Here is a 22,836-nt window from a genome sequence, read left to right on the forward strand (position 1 = left end):
TGGGCAGTGTGATTTTTAACAAATAGCCAGTACAGGAGGAATGGTTGCAGCAAGGAAAACCTCTTTCACTGTTCATATGGACACCTGACTGTTGTTTTAAGACGAACCTATCCTTTGTACATGCTGCTGCAGTAGCGGGCAAATCACACGTTGCATCAAATCGAAGAACGCTTGTGGTGATTAGCTGGGTACAAAAAGGATGGAATGCAGGTATTGTTTGACTGGAGAAGTTTCGATACTACTTGATATTGGGTTATTTCAATCGATACCTGAAAGGTATTGAGTACCAATACCCAGCCTTACTAGATATAGATGTGATATAGTGCACAGTGATCTATACTGAATGATCACTATTTGTGATGGTTACCGTACTGATTCATCCTGATACAATGGGACAATAGCATCAGAGTAGAAAAGGGTGAAACCGTCGCAAAAAAAAACCTTGTCAATGTCACAAAGCAATATAACAATGGACAGTGTAACAATGCATATTACGGTCACCTCCCTCTACTCTTCTCCCTCCACCGCAGTCCCATCTCTCTCCATCGGGGCCCACTCTCTCAGTCCACACAATACTGCCACTGCTCCACAACAAAACTTTAATAAAGACAATTTTCCCTTTTTTTTTTTTTTTTTTTGCCCGGCGCGTCTGAACTTCAAATGATGAAAATTATTGATCTGAAACACCTTTTAGTCGAGATGACTCTCTGTCACGAGGGAGGAGGGGAGGAGAGAGAGGGGGGGGGTCGAAAACGTTGTCATTCCTGAGCTTAGAGCGGCATCTGGTGGATGCTGAGATAAAGACATCGGCCATAAAAAAAAAACAATGCACACGAAGAACATATGAAAGCATGAGAATGAACCTAGACGTCCTTAGGTAGAGGCAATATAATATTACAGGCTGGGAAATTGGGCTGGAGAAAGTATTATTATAGGGTTATCTTCTTCCGGCTCCTTTTCAGACATGAATTAATTTAAGAATTCGATTGTTTTCTTTCTTTTCATCAGTGGTATTTCTTGTGGGGTTTTTTTATCTATTGTTTCTAAAGGCATCGAAATATCTGCCCCCAAATATCATCAGGATATCTGCATCCTACCCACCCATACGACGCGTTAAATGCGGAGGACGAATTTCCCCACGGGGATCCACAATAACCCGTCCTCCCTACGCTCACAGCTGTTTGTTGCCTCATCCATCCATCCTGACCCTTCTGGTTAAACCGCAAGCGGTCGCTGTGGATCCCGATCGGCGACCTCCCTCAGTCCGTCGCTGTTGCTCCTGGATCGGCGCCCTCGCAGCGGCCGAACGTTCTATTAAGGCCGATTGTGACGTCACCACGACGCGCACAGGCGCTGACTGTGTAGAACCACCGGGGGGCGACACGGTGCACTTCTGAACGAGCTTTCAAATTGTATTGTATTTATTTGATTTATTTTTATTCATTTTTTTTAAATATATTACTGCGACGATTACAACTAGTTGGAATCCCGCTTAAAAAAAAAAAAAAAAAAAAAAAAGGCGATGACACTGATTCACTTCATTACATCATCTAAGTAGAAAAGTTGAGATAATAGATAAATAGATAAGTACATTTTATTTGCGTATATATATATATATGATACATATGTTTGTATTCATCGATAAAAATATATGAATTCATCTATTTATCAATTTATTCATTCGTGTGTTTATCTGTTCGGAGTTGGAAGCGAAGCACATAACAATTCACGAACAGAACAGCGCGGCCTGTTACAGAATGACGTGTTACAGAAAGGTCTCAAATGTGTTCCGAACGCTAAATCCCTTTTCATCGAGGTTGTTTTTTGTTTTTTTTGTTTTTGTTTTTGTTTTTGTTTTGTTTGTTTTTTTAACGTAGGCCCGTACACGTTTCGTGTCTTTATTATTTCCTGTTTTGAGCGCCCTAAACACTGGACGTCCCTTAGTGCGCCGACGTCAGCGAACCCCCCCCCGCTCGGGTTTTTACGAATGGACTGACCTCATTCGTCGGGGACGACGCCTGTTTACGCAGGCCCGTTGCCATAACGACGACAAGGGAGCGCGATAAGCGCCCGTCGACTCACTCCCGTCGTCTTTTGATGACGCCATCGCTGGGACTTTCCGGATCCGTTCGCCTGAATGTTTATGTCGCAAAAACTCAAAAGGGGGGAGACGGAAAAAAAAAAGAGAAAAGCGCACAGCGCGGCTTTATAAAACAACGCATAGACCCGGAGCAGTCGAGAGAGAGGGAGAGGGAGAGGGGGCAGGACGCGCGGGCGGCACCGAATGGGGAGAGGGTTGAGAACGCCGCTGTGAACGGCGACGGTGATATTGTTGGGGGGGGGGGGGGTTTTGTTGTTTTTTTTTTGTAAAAAATCAGAATGTCAACAACGAGGCCCAAGCGAGGCACCGAGCTGCAGTGCGCAGAGCAGCCGGCCGGCAGGCTCCGTAGCCCGGCCGGCGAGCGGCGACAGGGCGGCCCCCCCCACGCCGCCGCCGCCGCCACAACAACCCCCGCCGCCACCGTGGACGAGTTCACGGTCCCAGAGGAGAAGCAGGAGGAGCTGAAGTGCGCCAAGCCGCGGGTGGAGCAGGTCTTCAAGGTGGCGTTCACCATCATCGGTCTGCTGGACCACACGGGACAGAACAAGACGTCCCGGCAGATCTGGCTGCAGCTGAAGGGGGACAGGGGAGACGTGTCCAAGGCCAAGGTGAGTTTATACCTGATGTGTATCTGACACGGGGTCCTTACAAAGTCTTAAAATGTCTTCGATTCGCCTTCACACATATCACAGGGTCCCTGCAGCTCCTTAAAAAGTCTGACAATGTCTCAAGTTGAGGTTTACACATATTAGGCCTCGATTGATGAGGTCTGCGGGTCCCCCATAAAGTCTTAAATTCAGTGTTTACAAATATTTAACCATAAAAGTCATTAAATAGCCGGAAATTACAATATAAGGCCCTCCAGGGTGTAAGCACGTCCTTAAAATGTCTTATATTCCGATTTTACACATATGAAACTTTAAAAGTCGTTGAATAGTCTTAAGTTAAATAAAAGGACCTCCAGGGTGTTTGCAGGTCCTTCAAATCTCTTAAATTCTGTTTTACACTCAGTACAGGGTGTCTGCGGGTCCTTATACAGATTTCAAAATATTGGAGTATACAGACATTCAGGGTGTGCTTTTTGCCAAACTTTCGTAATTGTGGTTTATTTTGCAACTCCGATGACTTTTTCCCAAACACAAAGTCATAAGTCAAAGTCCTCCTAATATCCTGAAATTACATATTGTGCTATCGAGATCAGCATACACCTATACAGCGTGACAGTCATGCACTTCTCAAGTACAGACTAAAGTTCCATCGGTGCCGCCTGTTTGGATATTGCCACAGCCGAGAATGTGACAGGGAGTGACTGGAAATCCCAGCTCGCTCAGCCGGCTGTTTCGCTGAGCAAGTTGTAGATAAATATTTAGATTTTGTTTCTATTTCAAAACGAACACGCCCGTATGTGTGTCTCCCCATCTCGCGCGCTCTCTCTCTCTCTCTCTCCCCACGCCTCTCCACGTCACCGTTGAGTCATTAAATGTTCTTGGTATTGAGTCTCTCGGGCAAAGTTATGCTTAAGACATTGGGACATAGTAACCTGAATGGTGATAATTCAACATGCCATTTCTCCGACCAGGAGATTCCCCTGAATAGATTGTGGCACACGTTGGCTTTTGAACATTTCAGTATGGCTCCAAGTCTCAGCACTCACTTTTAAAAGTGGTTGCTAGGCTGGCAACGAGTCATTAGCTTTTGGTTGCCGAAACTGAAAATATGGTTTATAGTTTTAGTTTACCACCTTATATTTTGAGTAATTAAGATACTATGCAGTTCTACGTCAGCTTAATAATGAAATGTGACATAAAAGAATGTTTAAACGCCTTATTACAGTAACCAAACAAAATTCTTTGTAGTTAGTGTTTTATCTGATATGTTACAGAATTTGAATCTCCAGAGGGGAAGAAACACAAGTCAAGACAGACAAGAGCTGCTATAACACTAACTCCTCAGGTCACACTTGGCCTGATCACACTTGGCCTGTGTCTCTGTCTCACTCTTAAACCCACATGTATATGCTCACCACACAGACTATAAGAATTTCAACAGTCCTCTTCGTAACCTCATTGTTAACAATGGTACATGCTTATTTGCATCTTTCCATTTAAAAATAGATCTCCACCAGATGAGGTCTGAGCCATGCTTATTATTAATGCTGTCTGTCTACAAAGATAAGAACTGTTTTTTGTATTGTAACAGCCATATATGTTGACAAATTTGACCAAATTGACTAGAAAAAAGACTAAGACTAAAGACATTCTTGTATATTTTTATTTTATTTTAGTTCGTTTTGTAAGTACACAATATACTGTAGTTTCAGGGGGTTTTTTTGTTTGTTTTTTTTGTTTTTGTTTTAGTTAACTGTACAGGGATGCAAACACATGTATGCTGTAAAAAGGTCTGCAATTTGCTTATGGTGGTAGCCGATGGTTTTCCCGGTCCCCATGAACGCATTACTGCAGACACGCATTACAGTTTTCCAAGCCTGTGAAAGCAGCATCACTTCAGAGCGCTTTCAACCAGAGACTAGAGCAGTGTCCACGTCGTAGTTCTAACATAATATCAGAGAACAAGTCCACTAGTTAATTGATCGTGGACGGCCTCGTTCTCTTGGACGGATAAAAAATGCTAAAATGGGTGGGGGAACCGCAATCACATTCTGTTTTGTATTTGAATTCATTTTTTGTTTGGTGGCCCAACATCAGCGATGTCGGCACATCCATGCACTTCCAAGGCTTGCTGCTTAATGTTATTTGACGTGGCACAGATGGAGTACTGTGAGGAACAAATCACAAGCTACCACTTTGTAGGAAACCATTCACATGCACATGTGAAGTTTTTCCCTGGTTTGAAATTCTCAAATTTTCATGCAGACATCATTTTAGCAGTATCAAGAAGATTAACCATGCAATTTGGCATGTGACCCGAACAAATTGATCCACTGAGGCATTTTGGAATTACTGGGAGACCCCCAGTGTCTGCAAGGACATTGATCAAACGATCGATTTGTTGACACAAATCGATCGTCTGATATTATAGAATTGAAGTATTGAGTATTGAAGTGATGCTGTCTATCCGCAGGAGTATGTGAGGGGCCTGTGCGACCCGGAGCTGCAGAAGGAGGAGTGCTACCCGGCGGACATGCACTGCATCTTCGCCGGCGCCCGTGGCCTCTTCCTGGACCGGCTGCTGCGGGACACCAGCGCCGAGGTCATGGTGCCCGAACCGGGACGCCTGCGGCTGCTGGGCCGGGCAGAACCTGTGGTGATGGCCCAGAGCAGAGTGCAGCAGTTTGTGGCACTTTTCCAGGTCAGGGTAATCTCAATTTAGGACACTTAAGTCCCATAAGGGATCTAAAGTAAATTATTAACCAAGCCTAGGGCTGCATCAATATTGCCAATTCTAAATTCTGAGCATTAAGTGTTGACCAACAGAGAGTACCAATCCATTGTTTAGTCTTATTCAATAGGCCGTTAGTTTGAGGTAATTGGAACATAATTTGGAACATAAACATTTTCCCCATTCGAGACCAGGGTTGGCTCAAGTTCAACTTTACACATATTAGGCCTTGAAAGTCAATAAATAGTCTTGAATTAGAATAAATGAGGTCTGCAGCTCCTCAAAAAGTCTTAAAATGTCTTAAGATCAGATGTACATACAGTTAATAAGGCCTGAAAACTCATTAAACAGTCTTTAATTTTAATTTATGGGGTCTGCTATGCCTCAAAAAGTCTTAAATAAAAGTGTGTGTGTGTGTGTGTGTGTGTGTGTGTGTGTGTGTGTGTGTGTGTGTGTGTGTGTGTGTGTGTGTGTCTGTGTGTGTGTGTCTGTGTGTGTCTGTCTGTGTCTGTGCGCACGACGTCCAGGGCAAGCGAAGTCTGCCCAGCGACAGGGAGCCGACGGTGAAACGGGCGTTCAAGTCCTTTGTGGAGGAGAGGCACGACAAGTACACCATGGAGCTGCTGCTGCTGCCCAGCGCCCTGAAGGAGGAGCTGCTGGGCCTGGCCCAGAGCCCCACTAGCGCCGTCACGCCAAGCCCGGTCCGTGCACCCCTCTTGAAGGGCAATTTCTAACTTTGCGTTTCAAAAGCCGACTCGTTTTTTTTAACGCTTTGAATTGACTCCTGACTCATACGTGGTTGAGCTCCTCAAAGGTGGTCTCTCACATCCCAGCATTTACACTGCTCTTCAATGTTGCATTGTAAATGAGAGCAATAGGCGTGGAAGTGAAGGGAGAAGTGGCTCATCACTCAACCCTGATGGCATTTTATAATTTTTTATTTTTTTTGTCAGACAAACACAAATTAGATTATATGATGTTGGTTTTTTTGTTGAGTGTTACAGTATTTGCTGTTTTATGAGAGCCTATGTATGGTTAGGGTGAGTTGGGCCTATAATAATATGAATCTTCGATACAAAAGCGTCACAATTCTATTCAATCCGATATCGATGAGATGTCCATGCATACACATTTTATACATGGTGAGATTTGTTCGTAAGAATTAAAATGTTTCTATACCTCTATATACCGTATGCTGTAGTTGTGGCATCAAGGTTGTTTTTGTTTTTGTTCTGGTTCAGGCTTTTCCTAACCTGGCGGTGCCCCCTACCCTGGCTGACACCGAGCAGGATCGCTCCCAGAGCAGCACCCCCGTGACGGAGCTCTCCAACCGCATCCTGGACGCCAGCTTCGAGGAGAAGGGGGCCGCGGGAGGTTTTGGGGAAGGGATAGCGGGGAGACAAGTAGGCGGCATTGGCCCCGGACCGGTGCACGAGGCGGTCCTCCTGAATGGGACGCGGCCTTCACACAAGCGGCGCTCCTCCGACAGCGAGACCCGCAACACCAAGAGACAGTACTCCCTGGAGCGGAGGGAGGAGTCGCCTGACGGGGAGAGGGAGCGAAGGGAGGGGCGAGGGAGCAGGTCCAAGACGCCCTCCGCCTCGTCGTCCCTCTGCTCCTCCTCCTCCTCCTCCTCCTTCTCCTCCTCCTCCAAAGCCAACACTGTCACGGGTCCCATCTTACTGGACTCCAGCGAGGATTACCTGGAGGATGGCGAGACCGTGAGCCCCGAAACCAACCTGCGCTGCCTGGTTAACTTTTTCAGGTGAACATCATACTCAACAATAATAATACTACTAATAATACATTTCTATACTGCTGCTAGGAGTGCCTGGGAGTTATGTGTTTTTTCGTGCGAGGAAAAGACAATTGCTAATTTATCGACTAATATTTCATGATCGTGACTTCCCTAGCTCTGACTGTCTTGCTCTTTGTTCTCGGGATAAGCCAGGACCTTTGCCATGGATTGTTCCGAAAACTTTCCTTTTGCCGGTGTCTCCTTCAGGACCATGGGCTACCAGCAGGAGGTGGTGGAGCGTGTGGTCAAGGAGATGGGACAAACGGAGGACACCTTCCTGGTCCTGGAGAGGATCGTCGAGGAAACCAAGCTCCAGGAACAGGGGATGAGAGGGCGGGAGAAAGGAGGACGACTGAACTCTGCACATTCCCCAGAAGCTCCCTCCTCCTCGTCCTTGTCCTCCTCCTCTTCCTTGGCGCTATCGTCCTCCACAGTTAGCCGTAGCAGGGACAAGGAGCGGCTGTTGGGCAAAGCGCTTGCAGACTGGGGTAAATCCAAGGAGAACATTAAGCCCAGCCAGCACGGCAGCTGCATTAACGGCCTCGGCCACCAGAGGCAGTGCAGCGCCAGTGAAACCAGCACTCAGCAGGTACCCAGAACCCCTTGGCGGTATGGCCGAACAATTTGGGAAAATAATGAAATTTTGCCGTTTTTTTTTTTTTTTTGACAAATATTGCGATTTTCTTTTTTTTAAGTTCCTTATCTTCTGCATTGTTCACTGAACACAAGCAATACATCATTGTATAGTATGACCAACACAACATTGGATACACTCAACATATAAACTGCTCTTTCCTGTAGGACAGGCCTGTCACGATGGAATAAGATGAATTGATGGATTAATTGATATGAATAACATCTTTATTTTGCCATTGAATTGTGTAAAAAAAACAAAAAAAAAAACCTTCAATCACAGTAGAATATTGACCCGCGTATTTAACCTAAAGACTTAAAATTGTTCAAATCAGGAAATTAACATTTTTTAAAAATGCAGTGTTTCAGCAGAAATGTATTATTTTTTATAAAAATATTGCGCGCATATGCCCACATACATCCTCTGTGCGCGCCAGTGAATGAGCTTAGTCTGAGCGCCGCTCTGTGTGCTCTGTTTCCCTTTTGTCCCGACAGGCGCTGGGACAGCTTTACGTTCATTCAATTAAAAAAAAAAAAAAAAAAGGTTCAAAACAAAACAGACGCAATATTCTGGAAGAGGCTCCGTGCGGACTCTTACAGGTGTTCCCGGCGCAGCGCACCGCAGCGCGGGACGCAGCACCGGGTCTCACTGGGGGGCAGGGCGGAGTTTCGGTTAAAACAATCACTTAATTAGGCGTTTTTGTTTTGTTTTCTTTCTCCTACATTTTTTGGGGCCGCTTTCTAAAATCTCACAACAAAGGATAAAGAGCGGAGGAGCACAAAAAAGGACCAAATCGTGTAATTATCCCGGAGAAAGGAGCCGTCCCGCCAGCGGACACAGCCCGGAAGTTGGTCAGATTGTAACTTTTTAAAATTGTAATAGATAGTCTAATATATTCGAAACCGATGCGTTTTTTTCAGAAGGAATATTCGAACGTGGTGTTTGGCCTATGTTAACAACCCTATTGGTTCGGTTGTGTAACATAAAACATTTTATAATCGCAGCCATGGCAACTTAAAAATTGTGTTCTATACTATACAAGGCCCTCCATCTAGGCAGCACAATTTCTTGATACTTCTCTGGAAAGATCACTCTTTTAAAATATTATAACAAGATTCCACAATGTTTGATGAATGCAGTGTTCTCCTTCTTGAGATATTTAGTTCACGAGCGGACTGACACCCTGCCAAACCAAGCCCTAAACTCTGCTTAGTCATGTACTTCCGTATGGCACTTGTGTCACCTGATACAATCTCATCTCGTTTTTCATACCTGCGTCTTTATATTCTTATCTTTCACCTCTGTCCTCCCACTTATTGTGTCTCAGAGATAGAGAATTTAGTGTTCAATAACAACAGAAATTTAAAACACTAACACACATCCTTTTATGTGTTTATGCCAAAACCAGTTACACTACAGTAGCATGTGCTGCACTGCCCAGGATAATAGGCATAAATGTAATCCTTGGGAACATTTAAGGCCATAAATTAACCCCTCCTCCTGGAAAAATGTATTTGGCATGCTGTGTCAAATACCAAAGATCAATGTGGCATTTTAAAAAGAACCAATTGATTGGGTTTCAAGAGGAAACCAAGTTTTCTCTAAAATCTTCCTTTTATGTCCGTCAGCTCACTGGCAACTCCTTCTCGCCAAATTAGACAGTGGAAATGCCAATAAGGTAACGCTTACTCAGTCACTTTCCCTCAATTGTTGACCAATGGGTGACAGGTGACAGGTGTTTGTTTAGTTGGTAAATCTTCTGTGCTTTAAAGTAGAATATTTGAGAGGCAGTTCTTCAACAAACATTTACATTCATATAATTATCATATTGTCCTTGTCAGAATAATCTGCAGGATGCTCGATTGTCAAACTAGTAAATTCTGACGGGCTCAGTGCCTCATCTTCCCCCATTTTCGTTGGTATTGCAGGATCTGCACTGTGGTTTGCTCAAAAGCATAAAGTCAAGAACGTCTTAAATGCTCATGTGAACGAACGCTCGTCGAGGCAAGCGCATCCTAAGTATTAGGATTAAGACTGATTCATTTTGGTTGTCCCCCAAGAATAAAGGGATAAAGTACTTTATTTATTTTTAATTTTTTCTTTGTCCCAGGCCACCACGATCAAGAGGAGCTCCACGACTCAGGGAGGGGCGGGTAACTACGAGGTGATAAACATCGAAGACGACGACGACCCCATCATCTCGGAGACCATGACGCCGGGGAAGCCGTCGCCGCGGCTGGCGGGACAGATGGACCAGCGGGACACGCAGTCGGGTTCGAGGACGGACTACTTGGCACGGAGTGGCGTAGGCGCCGCATCCAGGGACTACTTGGCGCGGGGCGGGACCCAGACCCTAGGAGGACCCGTCAAAGTGGAGACTGTGACGACGCTCCGCAGCGCCCCCCATTGGCTCACCGCCACCACCACCTCCCTGTCGGCTTCGTCAAACGTAGGTCATTGGGTTCAATATGATATAGAATTCTCTTTGTTGAGCGTAATCGGGGTGATAGAGCACAGAAAAACAAGTGTTCAATGATCAGTCGTTGACATCGTCAGGGTTTTTACCAGGTCCTGGATGTGCTTGAAGTGCTTGAATTACGTCCTCAGAAATGTAAGTACTGGCATACCTTGAAAATAGCCTGAAGTGCTTGAATCAGAATCAAAACCCGAAAGACTTTATTCGGCAAGTAAGTTTTCACATGCAAGGAATTTGCTGTGGTTTGTTGGTGCATAACTTGTGCAATATGTACAATATATTTGTTTTTTAAAGTGAAAAAACTGAACAGTAGTGCAGAAAGGTGCAAAAAAATAAATGACCAGGGGAAAAATACAGAGAACAAGGGCGTCCAAAGATATGCATTAATGTAAAGCATTGTGGTAGTTGTGGACTGTAGGTTAATATAATGTACAGTCCAATATGTAGTGTCTATGGGGGAAGGATCTGTTCTTGTGACGAGAGTTTTTGACCTTGTTGGAACGCAGCTTCCTGCCAGAGGGAGGTGTTTCAAACAGTTTGTCTCCGGGGTGGGAGGGATTGGCCACAGTCTTACCTGCACGCCTCAGGGTCCTGGAGGCGTACAGGTCCTGGAGAGATGGCTGATTGCAGCCAATCACCTTCTCAGTGGAGCGAATGACACGCTGCAGTCTGCCCTTGTCCTTGGTGGTTGCAGCAGCGTAGCAGATGATGATGATGGCGGACTCAATGATGGAGGTGTAGAAGTGCACCATCATCGTCTCTGGCAGGTTGAACTTCCTCAGCCGCCACAGGAAGTACGTTCTCTGCTGGGCTTTCTTGATGATGGAGCTGATGTTCAGCTCCTACTTGAGGTCCTGGGAGATGGTGGTTCACAGGAAGCGGCAGGACTCCACCATGTCGACTGGGGAGTCACACAGGGTGATGGGGGTGAGTGGGGCTATGTTCTTCCTGAAGTCCACAACCATCTCCTATGTCTTCACTGCATTGAGCTCCAGGTTGTTCTGGCTGCACCAGATGGTCAAGCTCCCACCTGTAGGGCGGACTCTTCCTCACCAGAGATGAGCCCAATGAGGGTGGTGTCATCCGCAAATTTCAGGAGCTTGACAGACTGGTGACTGGAGGTGCAGCTGTTGGTGTACAGGGAGAAGAGCAGAGGAGAAAGAAGGCAGCCTTGAGGGGATTCAAGATTCGAGATTAGAACCGGTGCTGATGGTCGGGGAGTCAGAGACGTGTTTTCCCAGCTTCACGAGCTGCCTCCGGTCAGACAGGAAGTCTGTGATCCACCCGCAGCTGGAGTCAGGCACGCTCGGCTGGGAGAGCTTGTCCTGCAGAAGAGCCGGGGTGATTGTGTTGAAGGGAGCACTGAATTCCACAAACAGGATCCTGGCGTAGGTTCCTGAGAAGTCCAGGTGCTGGAGGATGAAGTGGAGGGCCAAGTTTACTGCATTGTCTTCAGACCTGTTGGCTCTGTAGGCAGACTTCAGGTGGTCCAGGAGAGGGTCTGTGATGGATTAATTCGATTAATAATAGAAATGCTAATATAAATAATAGACATAGAGACTGACCAGCCACTACGTTCAAACCGCGACTAATAAACGCTAATATTGTGTAGCTCCCCCTCGTGCCGCCGAAACAGCTCTGACCCATCGAAGCATGGACTCCAGAAAACCTCTGAAGGTGTCCTGTGGTATCTGGCACCAAGACGTTAGCAGCAGATCCTTTAAATCCTGTAGATTTTGAGGTGGGGCCCCTGTGGATCGGGCTCGTTGTTCCAGCACATCCCAAAGATGCTCGATCAGATCGGACCCTAACCTTGGCCATCCACATGATGTAGAAGAAAACCCGATTCAATAGATCGGGCCACCTTCTTCCATTGCTCCATGGTCCAGTTCTGATGCTCATGTGGCCTTTGTCAACGGTGGATATGCAGCAATCTGTGATGCACTGTATGTTCTGACAATGTTGCTGAAAATACCACTCAGATAATGCATTCTAACATACCTCTGTACCATCCTGTTCCAAAAACGGGCTGTTTTTTGGTAGCAGGAGTCAATGGGTTTTGAGCACAAGTTCAGGATTCTGTGAGGCAATTATGTTTGAGCATGGCTTCCGTGTTCGGTTGTATTTTCTCTGTAACACTCACTGATTTCACCTTATCAGTCCACCAAAATCTGTTTCTGAACAAATTTGAGTCGAAAAATAAGCAATCCAGTTGCTGAATCTTCACTCAAAGGCGTCATTTAAAAATTTAGGAGACGCGGCACCGAGACTCTCAGACCTGGGGATCGGACCTCACTATTTTTATTGGTTTTGTTTGGAGAAACGCACAGAGGATTGCGCACCGCAGCCTCCAGTTGATGTACCGCATCCTTTTTTCAATCATTTTTTTTTTTTTTTGGAATGAAACACAAAGCAGAAATAACTTTTAAATACTTACATTTCCATCATCTGCAGACAGTTAGTATTAATTCCTCTTTCTTTTAAAAGATTTGTTTGAGTTACTCAGACGGGTGGAGTTCTAATTCGAATCACTCCCTCTGTGACATCGATCAGGGCAGCGAAGCTGAACGGCTCGTTTGAGGACGTTTGATGGTTTCTGAAACAGACAGCGTCTTTTTTCACAGTTCAACCCAAATTTATGTGTACAAGCACTGGAAAAGTGAGTTTTGCATAATAGGAACCTTTTTAAATGGAAAAATAGTGCTTAAAAATAGTTGAAAATCCTTGAATTTCTTGAAAAATCCTTTGGATTTAAAAAGTATTTTTAGAAGGCTTGGCTGATAACCCCTTATATTTGTACATTTAACAGAAGTAATAAAAAAACACTTCAACTGTTCCAGGAAGGAAGGTTAAATTAAGTCCTGAAAATTCTAGGAAATTAACAGACAATTACGGTCTGACTTCCAGTAAAAAATCCTCGTCACAGCAGCTCACCTGAGCTCTCCTCCTCATCGTCCTCCTCCTGTCTTTCCAGGTGCCCGAGCACAGCTCCTGGTCCTCGGCTTCCCCCTACCAGACCATCGGCCACACGGGGTTCCAAGGGGGTGGAGCCAGGGTCCCCCCGGCCAGCGACCCACTCATCGGCCCGGTCACGGGCCTCGCCCGGTTCCAACAGTCGCTGAGGACGCCCTTCGCGCTGACGCTGCCCAACGAGCCAGGCCTGCCGGAGCTCCGACACATCATCATAGATGGCAGCAACGTGGCCATGGCGTGAGTGTTTGTGTTTGTGTTTGTGTTTGTGTGTGTGTGTGTGTGTGTCTGTGTGTGTCTGTGTGTGTCTTTGTGTGTCTGTGTGTGTGTGTCATTCACAGTAACTGATGTTTCATAACTGTGACAAGTAGTTAATTTAGGGAATTTTTAAGAACTACTAAATGGCTCATTCAGCAATACCTTCCGGGAGTGTAGTTTTTTTTTTTGTTTTTTTTGGGGGGGGGGGTTTCTGCGTGCCAAGTCAAATCTTGAAGCCTCAAAATGTTCTGCTTTGGAAGTTTTATTCTTTTCCACCATCACCCCCCAAACTGATACTGAGTTTGCATTGTTGGAATTTGTCATGAGCTACACTTCATTTGTTTTTACTGATTAATAATGTTGCACCTGAATGAGAAATTCTAAGCCTCTTGAAAAACTTGGAGTACAGAATTGATTTGCCAAATCCATCCATTTTTCTTTCTGTTTATATCCCCCCAGGCGATCCCCTTATGTCTTGTACCGTTTTTTTAGGCAAAGCTCTGTTGCTAAATAACCTAAGTTCACTTTCAAATGACAGTTTAACTATTAGCTGTGCAGTTCGCAGCTTGCTGTACTTTAAGATATTGTGCCTTGTGGTGAGACGGTTCCATAGTCCCTCAAGTCGAAAACAGAGCTGGTTGTTGCTGTTGTCTGAATGCACGGTTCACGATCGTTGATGATGGATAACGGCTCAAGCACGCTTGCTTTTTTGGGGTTGGGTTCTCTTGGACGTGGGCTGGTTTTTCTGCGCAGAACGTTGAGCAGGGATACCGAGGAGCTTGACTCATTTTCGCGGCGCTGTCCTGTGTTGTAACCGACCTTTTCAAGACCTCTCGTTTTCACAATCGCTTCCTTCCACATTCTCCACCTCCCTCCCTCCCTCCCTCCCCCCGCCTTCCCTTTGTTCCTCGTTCATTCTTACCAGAAGTAAGCGAGCACTGGGAAGCCCAATCGCTGGTGAGAAGACTCTTAAGAGTCATACCACAGAATGTTCTGCTCGCTACTTCTACTTAGGACTCTGTGTTTATGGCTCCTTGCGTAACTGGCATAGTGGTGGTCATCGGTCACTCCTCTTATTTCTTTTTTTGATATTTATTGTTTTTTTATAAAGAGCTGGTACGGCAAAATAAAGACACAAAAACTAACCTCGACACAAGGTCAATGACAAAATGGGTGAAAGAGGGATATCTAGCATCATGATATGCACTTCTTTACATCACAGAGCACTTTAGACAGTGGAAAAACATGATAGGTTGATTCAATCCCTCCTGGATCTTTATTCAACCGATCAAGGTTTTCAGCATAAAACCACAGAGGAGACCCGATATTCCAAAATGGCGAACAGAGTCAGAGTCAAAAAGCACATTGCTATCATGCTACGGTAAATATAACCTAGGTGTGAGTGATTTTCTGAATGTGAAAATGGGCCTTATCCCAGAGAGATTGAATTAGATCATAATAGTACCTATAGTACTTGTGATGGTTATCATGAGGTTTGTCACAGTGCTAGTACTTAAAAACAAAACTTTGAGGAATTGAGGAACATTTCACGAGGACAAAGGGGCGTGTAATATGTTCTGTGGAAGAATTTAAAATGAAGCTCATGAATAATTCCAGTCATACCTCATTTAAGCCTTTATTAATCCACAAAGTACTTTTTTTTTTTTTTTTCTTTTAACCTTACTCATTGTTTTGCTTCCCAACTGAAGTTAAAGCTTCGTCCATTGGCTGGCAACATAATGATTTATGCCCCCCACCCCCAAACCACCTATATTTAAAACCATTTATCACTCTCCAATACCTTCACAGGCTCACATTGAAAGAGTAGATTGACGACACAAGGAAGAACTCCCCAAAACCCCCAAAGAGAAATAGGCGAAAAATCAACAGGTGTAATTGTATGTTGGACGAAGAACGGCAAACTAGACCAAGAAAACGAGCAAAACCTTCCAGTCTTTGTGCGGTGCGTCCGTCGCAGTATTTTCTTCCTGTGAGAGAGGCTCATGTTTCAATAGCAGGTGTTCAGGGACTCTCACTTCTTGGTGGCATCATCTCTTCCTGCTTCTCAGCGGAACTTCCCTCGGCTTTGCATAGCAGCCCCGAGCACAGCCCCAAACTGTGTGCTCTGTCTACCCTTATGCAAATCTCACTCCGCATTCAAACCCCCAGTGGAAACTCAAGTGTCTTTTTTAATTTTTATTTATACTTTTTTTTTTCCTCTGCACCTGTGCTGTACTGTCGCATTTTATAAACACATATTCCTGTGGAGAGACTCCCACCAGAAGATGTGACCCCTACTCTGCTGTATTGACAGCACTGCCCTGCCCTAAAGTGTCATTTTCAGGAAGTAATGGTTTTTGGAGGTCGATTGTTCCAGGAACAAAATATTTTATTATATTATTTATTTATTTATTGGGAACTTTCGACTAGCGTCATCACATGAGCGTACTTTATAAAGCTCAAATGCCAGTCTCCACAAATCGTGCTGACAAAGGATGCTTTCGTTTGTTTAGTTTCCCCTTATTTTTTTTTTTTTTTTTTTTTTTGAGTGAGTAAAGGCTACGTCAACCTGGGCGGTCATGCACAGCTTGTGCCGCACAGCTTGTACCGCCAGACGTCAGAGTCCTCCATGGACCCTTCACTGCGGCTCAGTGTGGGGGTTTTTTTTTTGTTTTGTTTTTTTTTCTCACCGGGCACAGGCGATGCAGCGGGACCCAAGGAACCACAATGTATTTGCATCAAACATGGCTGCGCTGGCGCGCTGTTGACATCGCCTCGGATATCGGCAGTCGATCTGTACGAGGCGATAGGCCTGCGGCTTGCAGCTTCCTGTTTGGTCAGCCCAACTGCTCTCAGGGAACTAGAACTAGAAGCACAATGAGGCGGATCTGCAATATGTTCTTGTTTTGGATTGTGTTGCTGTGTGCGGTTGCCCGTCCTAGCAACCTGCTTGCTGTGCTGCTGGTGGGCTGACGTGCGTCTGGCGTTCCCTGCACGTCACCGAGAGCGAGCTGGGTCTAGCTCCGTGGTAAACACACAAACAAGCCGCAGGATTGTTTTGTTTACTTTCGTAACGCTGTTTTTTTTTTTTTTTTTTTTTTTTTTTTTTTTTTTGTGTGTGTGTGTGTGTCTTCTTCTCTTGCTGGAAAACAATGTTAGTCATACTGCTTGGAACTCTGGGTTATAAAATTGTGTGGTGTGACAGTTGAGCTGAGTGATCATTCAATATTATGCTCTTGTGATGGGATTAAGACATGGCCTTATGGCACATCCTGTTGTACTCTTTGCTCTACATTGGGCCTGGGTATTGGTTAGGATCTCACCATCGATTTCAGTGAAAGGGTTTCCCGGTTTGATTCCGTATCTGTTCAATCTGATATCGATGAGACGGCTGAGAATACGATGACAACCTCCTCGGCACATTAGGGCCTAAAATCCTGCTGGGCTAATCATGCTGGCCATGAGAGCCATTGTGTTACCTGCTAAAACATGTTGGTGTGTTCTGCAGACAAGCTGCCAACACCCAGCCTTAAGAGCCTTGACCTGATCACATTGCTCATATGTGTGGAGGAAAAAACCTAAGAGTCATTTTAATTGAAGTGGGACGCTGTTGCATTACTTCCAAAAAATATCAGTATTACAAGTTCAGAAATGCTTAAGTGATTGCAACATTTATTTCTTTTTTTGCTCCACCCTAGTCTAGATTTATGATGAGAAGGAGATTTGACCCATTATTCAACACAATCATTCATCGAGTTCTATTTAAAAACGAGGGTTTTGCTCTGATGTCATACATTCCTTTTAAATTACTGTTCAATGTACTGAAACATTCAGTTTGTCTTAGTTTTTAACAAGCGCGTGACGTCGACTAAACAAAGCAGATGTTCGGTTCCTCGTGCTAATAAATAGTTCCCACCTTCTCGTCCCTCCAGCCACGGGCTGCACCGCTTCTTCTCCTGCCGCGGCATCGCGCTGGCGGTGGAGGCCTTCTGGAAGCGCGGCCACCGGGAGATCACCGTGTTCGTGCCCCAGTGGCGTCAGAAGAGAGACCGCCTCACGACGGGTAGGTGCGCGTGCTGGCCGCTGCCCGCCCCGCTGTCTGTTCACGTGCACCGATCTGAATGGTGTCCCTTTTCTTTTTTTTTTTCCGTTTGTTTCTTCTCCAGAGCAACACTTTCTGAATCAGCTGGAGGACCTGAGGCTGCTCTCCTTCACGCCCTCCAGAGAGGTGTGTGGCCAGAGGATCTCTTCGCACGACGACAGGTGGGGAGTGTGCACAACCACGCGCACAACCACGTGCACAACCACGTGTGTCATGTCAAACTCTAGGAGGCAGCGAGAATTGGTGTGTGAGTGTGTGTGTGAGTGTGTGTGTGAGTGTGTGTGTGAGTGAGTGTGTGAGTGAGTGAGTGAGTGAGTGAGTGAGTGAGATAGAGAGCTGAGGCTCTCGCAGTGTCCACATTATCAACATTGACCGCCACATATTGACTTTCTATTACCTTTTTTTTTTTTTTTTAACTATTTAAAATGGGTAAAATGGTATTTCATTGTAGAGCCGGTGAATCTTACACACACACACACACACACACACACACACACACACACACACACACACACAGACATGCAATGGACCCAGTACCATTATGTCACCGGTTGCTATATGATTGATATCTACCAAACCAAATAGCAACGCAGATTTCAGTGCCTCATTTCGGTGCCATCCCCGAGCTGCCGATTGAAATATCCGCCCTCGGTGCTCCGAAACCACCACATACCAGCACTTAGATTAATGTTTAGAGTGCACCGCTTGAAATCCTCTGTATGATGCGCCGCCGCTTTCCTCTTCCGTGCGACTGGAGCCCAACAGCAGCGGTGCTCGTCAATGTCACATTATAGTCGCTTAGCCAATCAGATTAAAGAGGCGGGTCGTAAGTAGTATTCACCACCGAAAAGGTCCATTTCAAACGACCTCTCAGTTATTTGTTAACATGTGAAAAGTGTATGTAAAGTAATTCAGGACAAATGAATTTAGTTCGTAAAAAATCTCGAAAATAGCACCGATCTAAAACACCACTTTGTGACTTTTTTCCTTTAAAAATAAAACAGCACATTGTCATTTTTGTAAATTGTGTAATTATTACCAAAGCATTTATCAGTAATACAGTGGAGATGGGGGGGGGGGAAACCTGTTGCGTCGCATGTCGATCTCAGTGTCCTAAAATGTTGTGCTGGTGCTCCTAAAATCTTAAGTAGGGAGCACCAGTGCTACCAGTGGAAAAAGTTAGTCTGGAGCCCTGCATGTGGACACGTGATGAAGTCCCTTGTTGTGTTAATCTTTCTTCCCTCCCTCTCTGTTTCTTCACCCCCCCCCCCCCTTCTTTATTTCTTTCTGCCCTCCCTCCTTCCCTTTCTTTCATCACTCCCTCCTTTCTTTCTTTCCTCTTGTCTTTTTTCCTTCCTTTCTTTCCCCCTCCCCCTCTCGCTTGTTTCTTTCTTTCCCTCCCTCCCTCCTCCCGTCCTCCCTCCAGGTTCCTGCTCCACCTCGCTGAGAAGACAGACGGCGTCATCGTAACCAACGACAACCTGAGGGACTTTGTGGACACGTCGAGCGCCTGGCGGAGGATCATCCAGGAGAGGTTTGTTACTCTTTTTATATAAAGGATAAACTATTTCTGATCTTTAGAAACAAAGTTATTACCGCACAGACTAGTAGTTATTGTTGTTGTTGTTTTTTTTTCTACTGGGGAACGGCGTCATGGAACCATACTGTTGTTACCACTGATGAGCTGCTTTCGCCCTCTAGTGGTGGACTGTTGCATGGCAGGGGCAGAACCTCTTTCTTGCCTTTAGTCAGACCACAACTTGTCCCACTTCACATGCGCTCTCTTTTCACAACACGACATTAATTTTTTGCAGTGAATTAATTCATTCATTGCATGTAAACATCTCTGGTTTCCCTCAACAGAGCTCCTAAAATTCAACTGCAGCCACTCTGAGTGAACACTGAACACATAGTCTGTGGATTGTTTTCTGTTCTTTGCTGCTGGTTGTTGATAATGGAAACGTATTTTTCATGACCAGATTCTATGGATGCCGTACAAATTGTAGAAAGCTTTATTGACAATGATTGAAATGGGTAATTTATTGAATGGTTCGCCTCAAGGTTACTCCAGTTTACGTTTGTGGAGGACCACTTCATGATCCCAGACGACCCACTAGGGAAACACGGACCTCTCTTAGACGTCTTCCTGCGCAAGTATGTTCTTATGTATATCTTTTGTATCTTTGGTACCGAAATGTACTTAAGGAATTGCGCTGATGTGCTTACACTGTAATGCTGTATTCCTTTTGAAAAATAAATGATGCTATTAACAAATGACATGATAACAACTGCAACGTTTCAGTAGCCTACATTTGTAGACCTAATAAGCAAAATTTGGAATTTCAAAAAACAATGAGGCCCAGCCAATGGCAGTCGTAACTATTGCTGTTGGCTGGTGATGAAAGGTTCCACCCACTTGGTAAACCAAAAGAAAACAAGAGTCCTCTCAAAAGAATCATTTAATTCTGTCAAAACGATTTGCTCAGGCTGAAGAGTACCAACCGTGGATCCCAGAATGTTTATTTAGCCTGAAATGCAAAGTGTCGCAAAAAAAAAGATTTACTTCCGTCAAAAGTAATTATTTTGGCGGAATGTGTAAATCAGAAACTTTCAATATGATTGACGACAAATGGCTTTGTTTTGCCCTCGATATAGTCCTCAGTAATTATTTTCATTTTTTGAGTCGAAGATTCATTCTTTTCCCGGAGTGACGCCTCCACTCTCTAGCCATTCACTACGAAGGAGTCGTTGGCGACAAACCAATCGTTCTGCTGGCATTGAACCTCCCTTATGGATGGTAACTAGGGTGCGTGTCCGGGGTTAGAAAAGGTAAACCAACTCACCGCCCGACTCTCTCTGTCCGCCCCTCCAGGCGGGCGACCTTCACCCCGCCGCCCGTCCGGCCCCCGGACTTCCGGCCCTCGTCCCAGCAGCCGGCCTACGTCCCGGCCGCCCATTCGGCCCCGTGGGCCCCGTCCTCCCTGCCGCGGCCGCCCCCCTCGCACCTCCCCCCGCGGCCCCCGTTCGCCCCGGAGTGGCACCCGCCGCGCCGCTCCCCCTCCCCCTCGCCGGCCCCCCCGCCCCAGCGCTCGGCGGGGGAGACGTCGGAGCTGAAGAGGAAGCTGTACGACATCTTCCCCGACCAGAAGCAGCGCATCGACCGCATCCTGAGCGACAACCCCTACATGAGGGACCTGAACGCCCTGTCGGGGCTGCTGCTGGGCTGAAGGACCGGGGACTAAAAGCTCTATGAATATATGGATATATATCTATAAATCTATAGATCTATATCTTATACATATGTCTATTTTCCAACTCCCGCCATTGTTGGCATTGAAAAAAAAGGATCTGCCCGGAAGAGACTTTTGTTTTTCCCTCTTTGAAGACTCTGATCATCAACAAGCTGCTATTTTCAAAAAGGAAAGAAAAAAAAAAAAACACAAAAAAAACAAACAAAAAAACTATTTGTTGGGGACTACGTAATGATTTGCTTATCCCTTCCTTCCTTCTCTTTCTCTCCTGTTTGCACTCCATTCGACGACACTCTGCGACTCTGGCGCCCAACGAACGACGTCCTCACAGGATTCAGCAAAAATCTCACCTCCCCGAAGGACAAACGCGGCGAGCGCTGAGTTGGGCTCTGGCCTTTGCCCGTTCGGAGAAACTCTGTTTGTCCGCGACCTCCGACCTCCGACCTTCGATGCGCTTGGTGACACCTTGGTTCCATTTTTTTTTTATTTTGGAGCAAAACGTCTGTCTGCAGCAGAATTAAAATGCAGAGTAGTTAACCTCAAGGTTATTATTCTCTTTTTTTTTTTTTTTTCGAGGTTTGGAAGTTCCGTCATATCGGGGCAGGCGCCATTTAAAAGTTGAAGCGACGACTTGGACCTTTCACTGTTTCTACAAAGTAGCTCCTCAAAAAGGAATCTTTTTTTTTTTGTTTTTTTCGTTTACAGCTTGGAAAACCGCTATCGTTCCAACGAATCGGTTCCATCAGATTTCACCCAACGAAACTTGAGATGTGTTTTATCGACGGGAGCAACCGTTCAAAGCCGAAAAAGGTGGATTCCCGCCGTTTTGAGTGAGAACAAAACACATTTGGATCATTAATCCAGGATGATCCCTGCTATTGTTTTTTTTTATCACCGTTGTTATTTCCGGTCCCAGCTCTCCAGGCAGACTGTGTCTCCACCTGTTTTAGGGTGGAACTCACACTACAAGGGTTTCCATTTTGCCCTCGATTCAGCATTTGGTCTTTTTTTTTTTTTTTTTATTATCATTATTTTTTTTAATTGAACCTTCCCAATTATTTGGAAATGACGACTCGTAGTTTCACTGCTCTCTAATTTAGAAATAAACTCAATTACAAGTGTGGTGAGTGTCATTGGTTTAAGAAATCTACACACAGCTTGTATTTGCTTGTATTGTTTTTTCACAACTGGAGAACTGGCGAACCCCCCCCTCCCCACATACACACTGTCATATTATGTGCTTATTTTTTCTAATGTAGTGTCATTTCCTCTCCTTTTTAAAATAATAAAACAAAGATAAAAGAAAAAAAAAAAAAGAGAGAGAAAAACTTTATAATTGACATATTGTCGTTGTAAAGATTGGCGGAGGATTTATTTGGTTTGTTTTGTTCACTTGTTTCCTGTTGTTATCGAATCGTTCATGTACTTTTTCATATGTACAAGCTTCTTCTTTTCTTGGCCAAAGTGCACATAGAGTTTTATGTATGTGGGGGAAGACATTTCAAAATTACAGCAGCCAGTTATGGCATTGTTTTTTTGTTTTTTTTTGTTGTTGCATGTCTTTACAAAACCAAGGTAGACGATGTGTTTTCCGTCAGTCTTTACCATGGCTAGTAACCATAGCAATAGTTGATTAAAGCTCATTTGAAAACTCACGAGGATGACTAGTGCAGTCATTCAATGTGGTCGGGATACCGGTTTACAGGCCATCCTGAATAGATACATTTATATTTCAGATATTTCTATATTTGCCGTACCTTTTGAATGAGTTTACCAGAAAGATCAAAAACAGACAATTCAGTCAAAATGAATGAGTCCAAAAAAAAAAAAACAGAATGATGAAAGGACGGGAAGATATTTAATGTTTAAAGTGTAGGGTGTTCAATAAAGAACCTTTTTTTTTTTTT

General features: G+C 45.0%; 1 protein-coding gene across 1 annotated transcript; it reads left to right on the plus strand.

Annotated features, from left to right (window-relative positions):
• Positions 1 to 2,379: 2,379 nt before the first annotated feature.
• Positions 2,380 to 22,836, plus strand: n4bp1 (nedd4 binding protein 1; the record flags this gene model as incomplete). Its single annotated transcript, XM_080001946.1, has 12 exons — positions 2,380 to 2,709; positions 5,183 to 5,410; positions 5,968 to 6,141; positions 6,682 to 7,205; positions 7,446 to 7,827; positions 9,983 to 10,321; positions 13,323 to 13,558; positions 17,509 to 17,639; positions 17,743 to 17,839; positions 19,105 to 19,212; positions 19,740 to 19,832; positions 20,551 to 22,836. The coding sequence occupies 12 exons, from the start codon at positions 2,380 to 2,382 to the stop codon at positions 20,903 to 20,905; spliced, it is 2,997 nt and encodes a 998-aa protein (XP_079858072.1). The 3' UTR covers positions 20,906 to 22,836.

This window comes from Zeus faber (assembly GCF_960531495.2).
Source record: "Zeus faber genome assembly, chromosome: 6".
Lineage (NCBI taxonomy): Eukaryota > Metazoa > Chordata > Actinopteri > Zeiformes > Zeidae > Zeus > Zeus faber.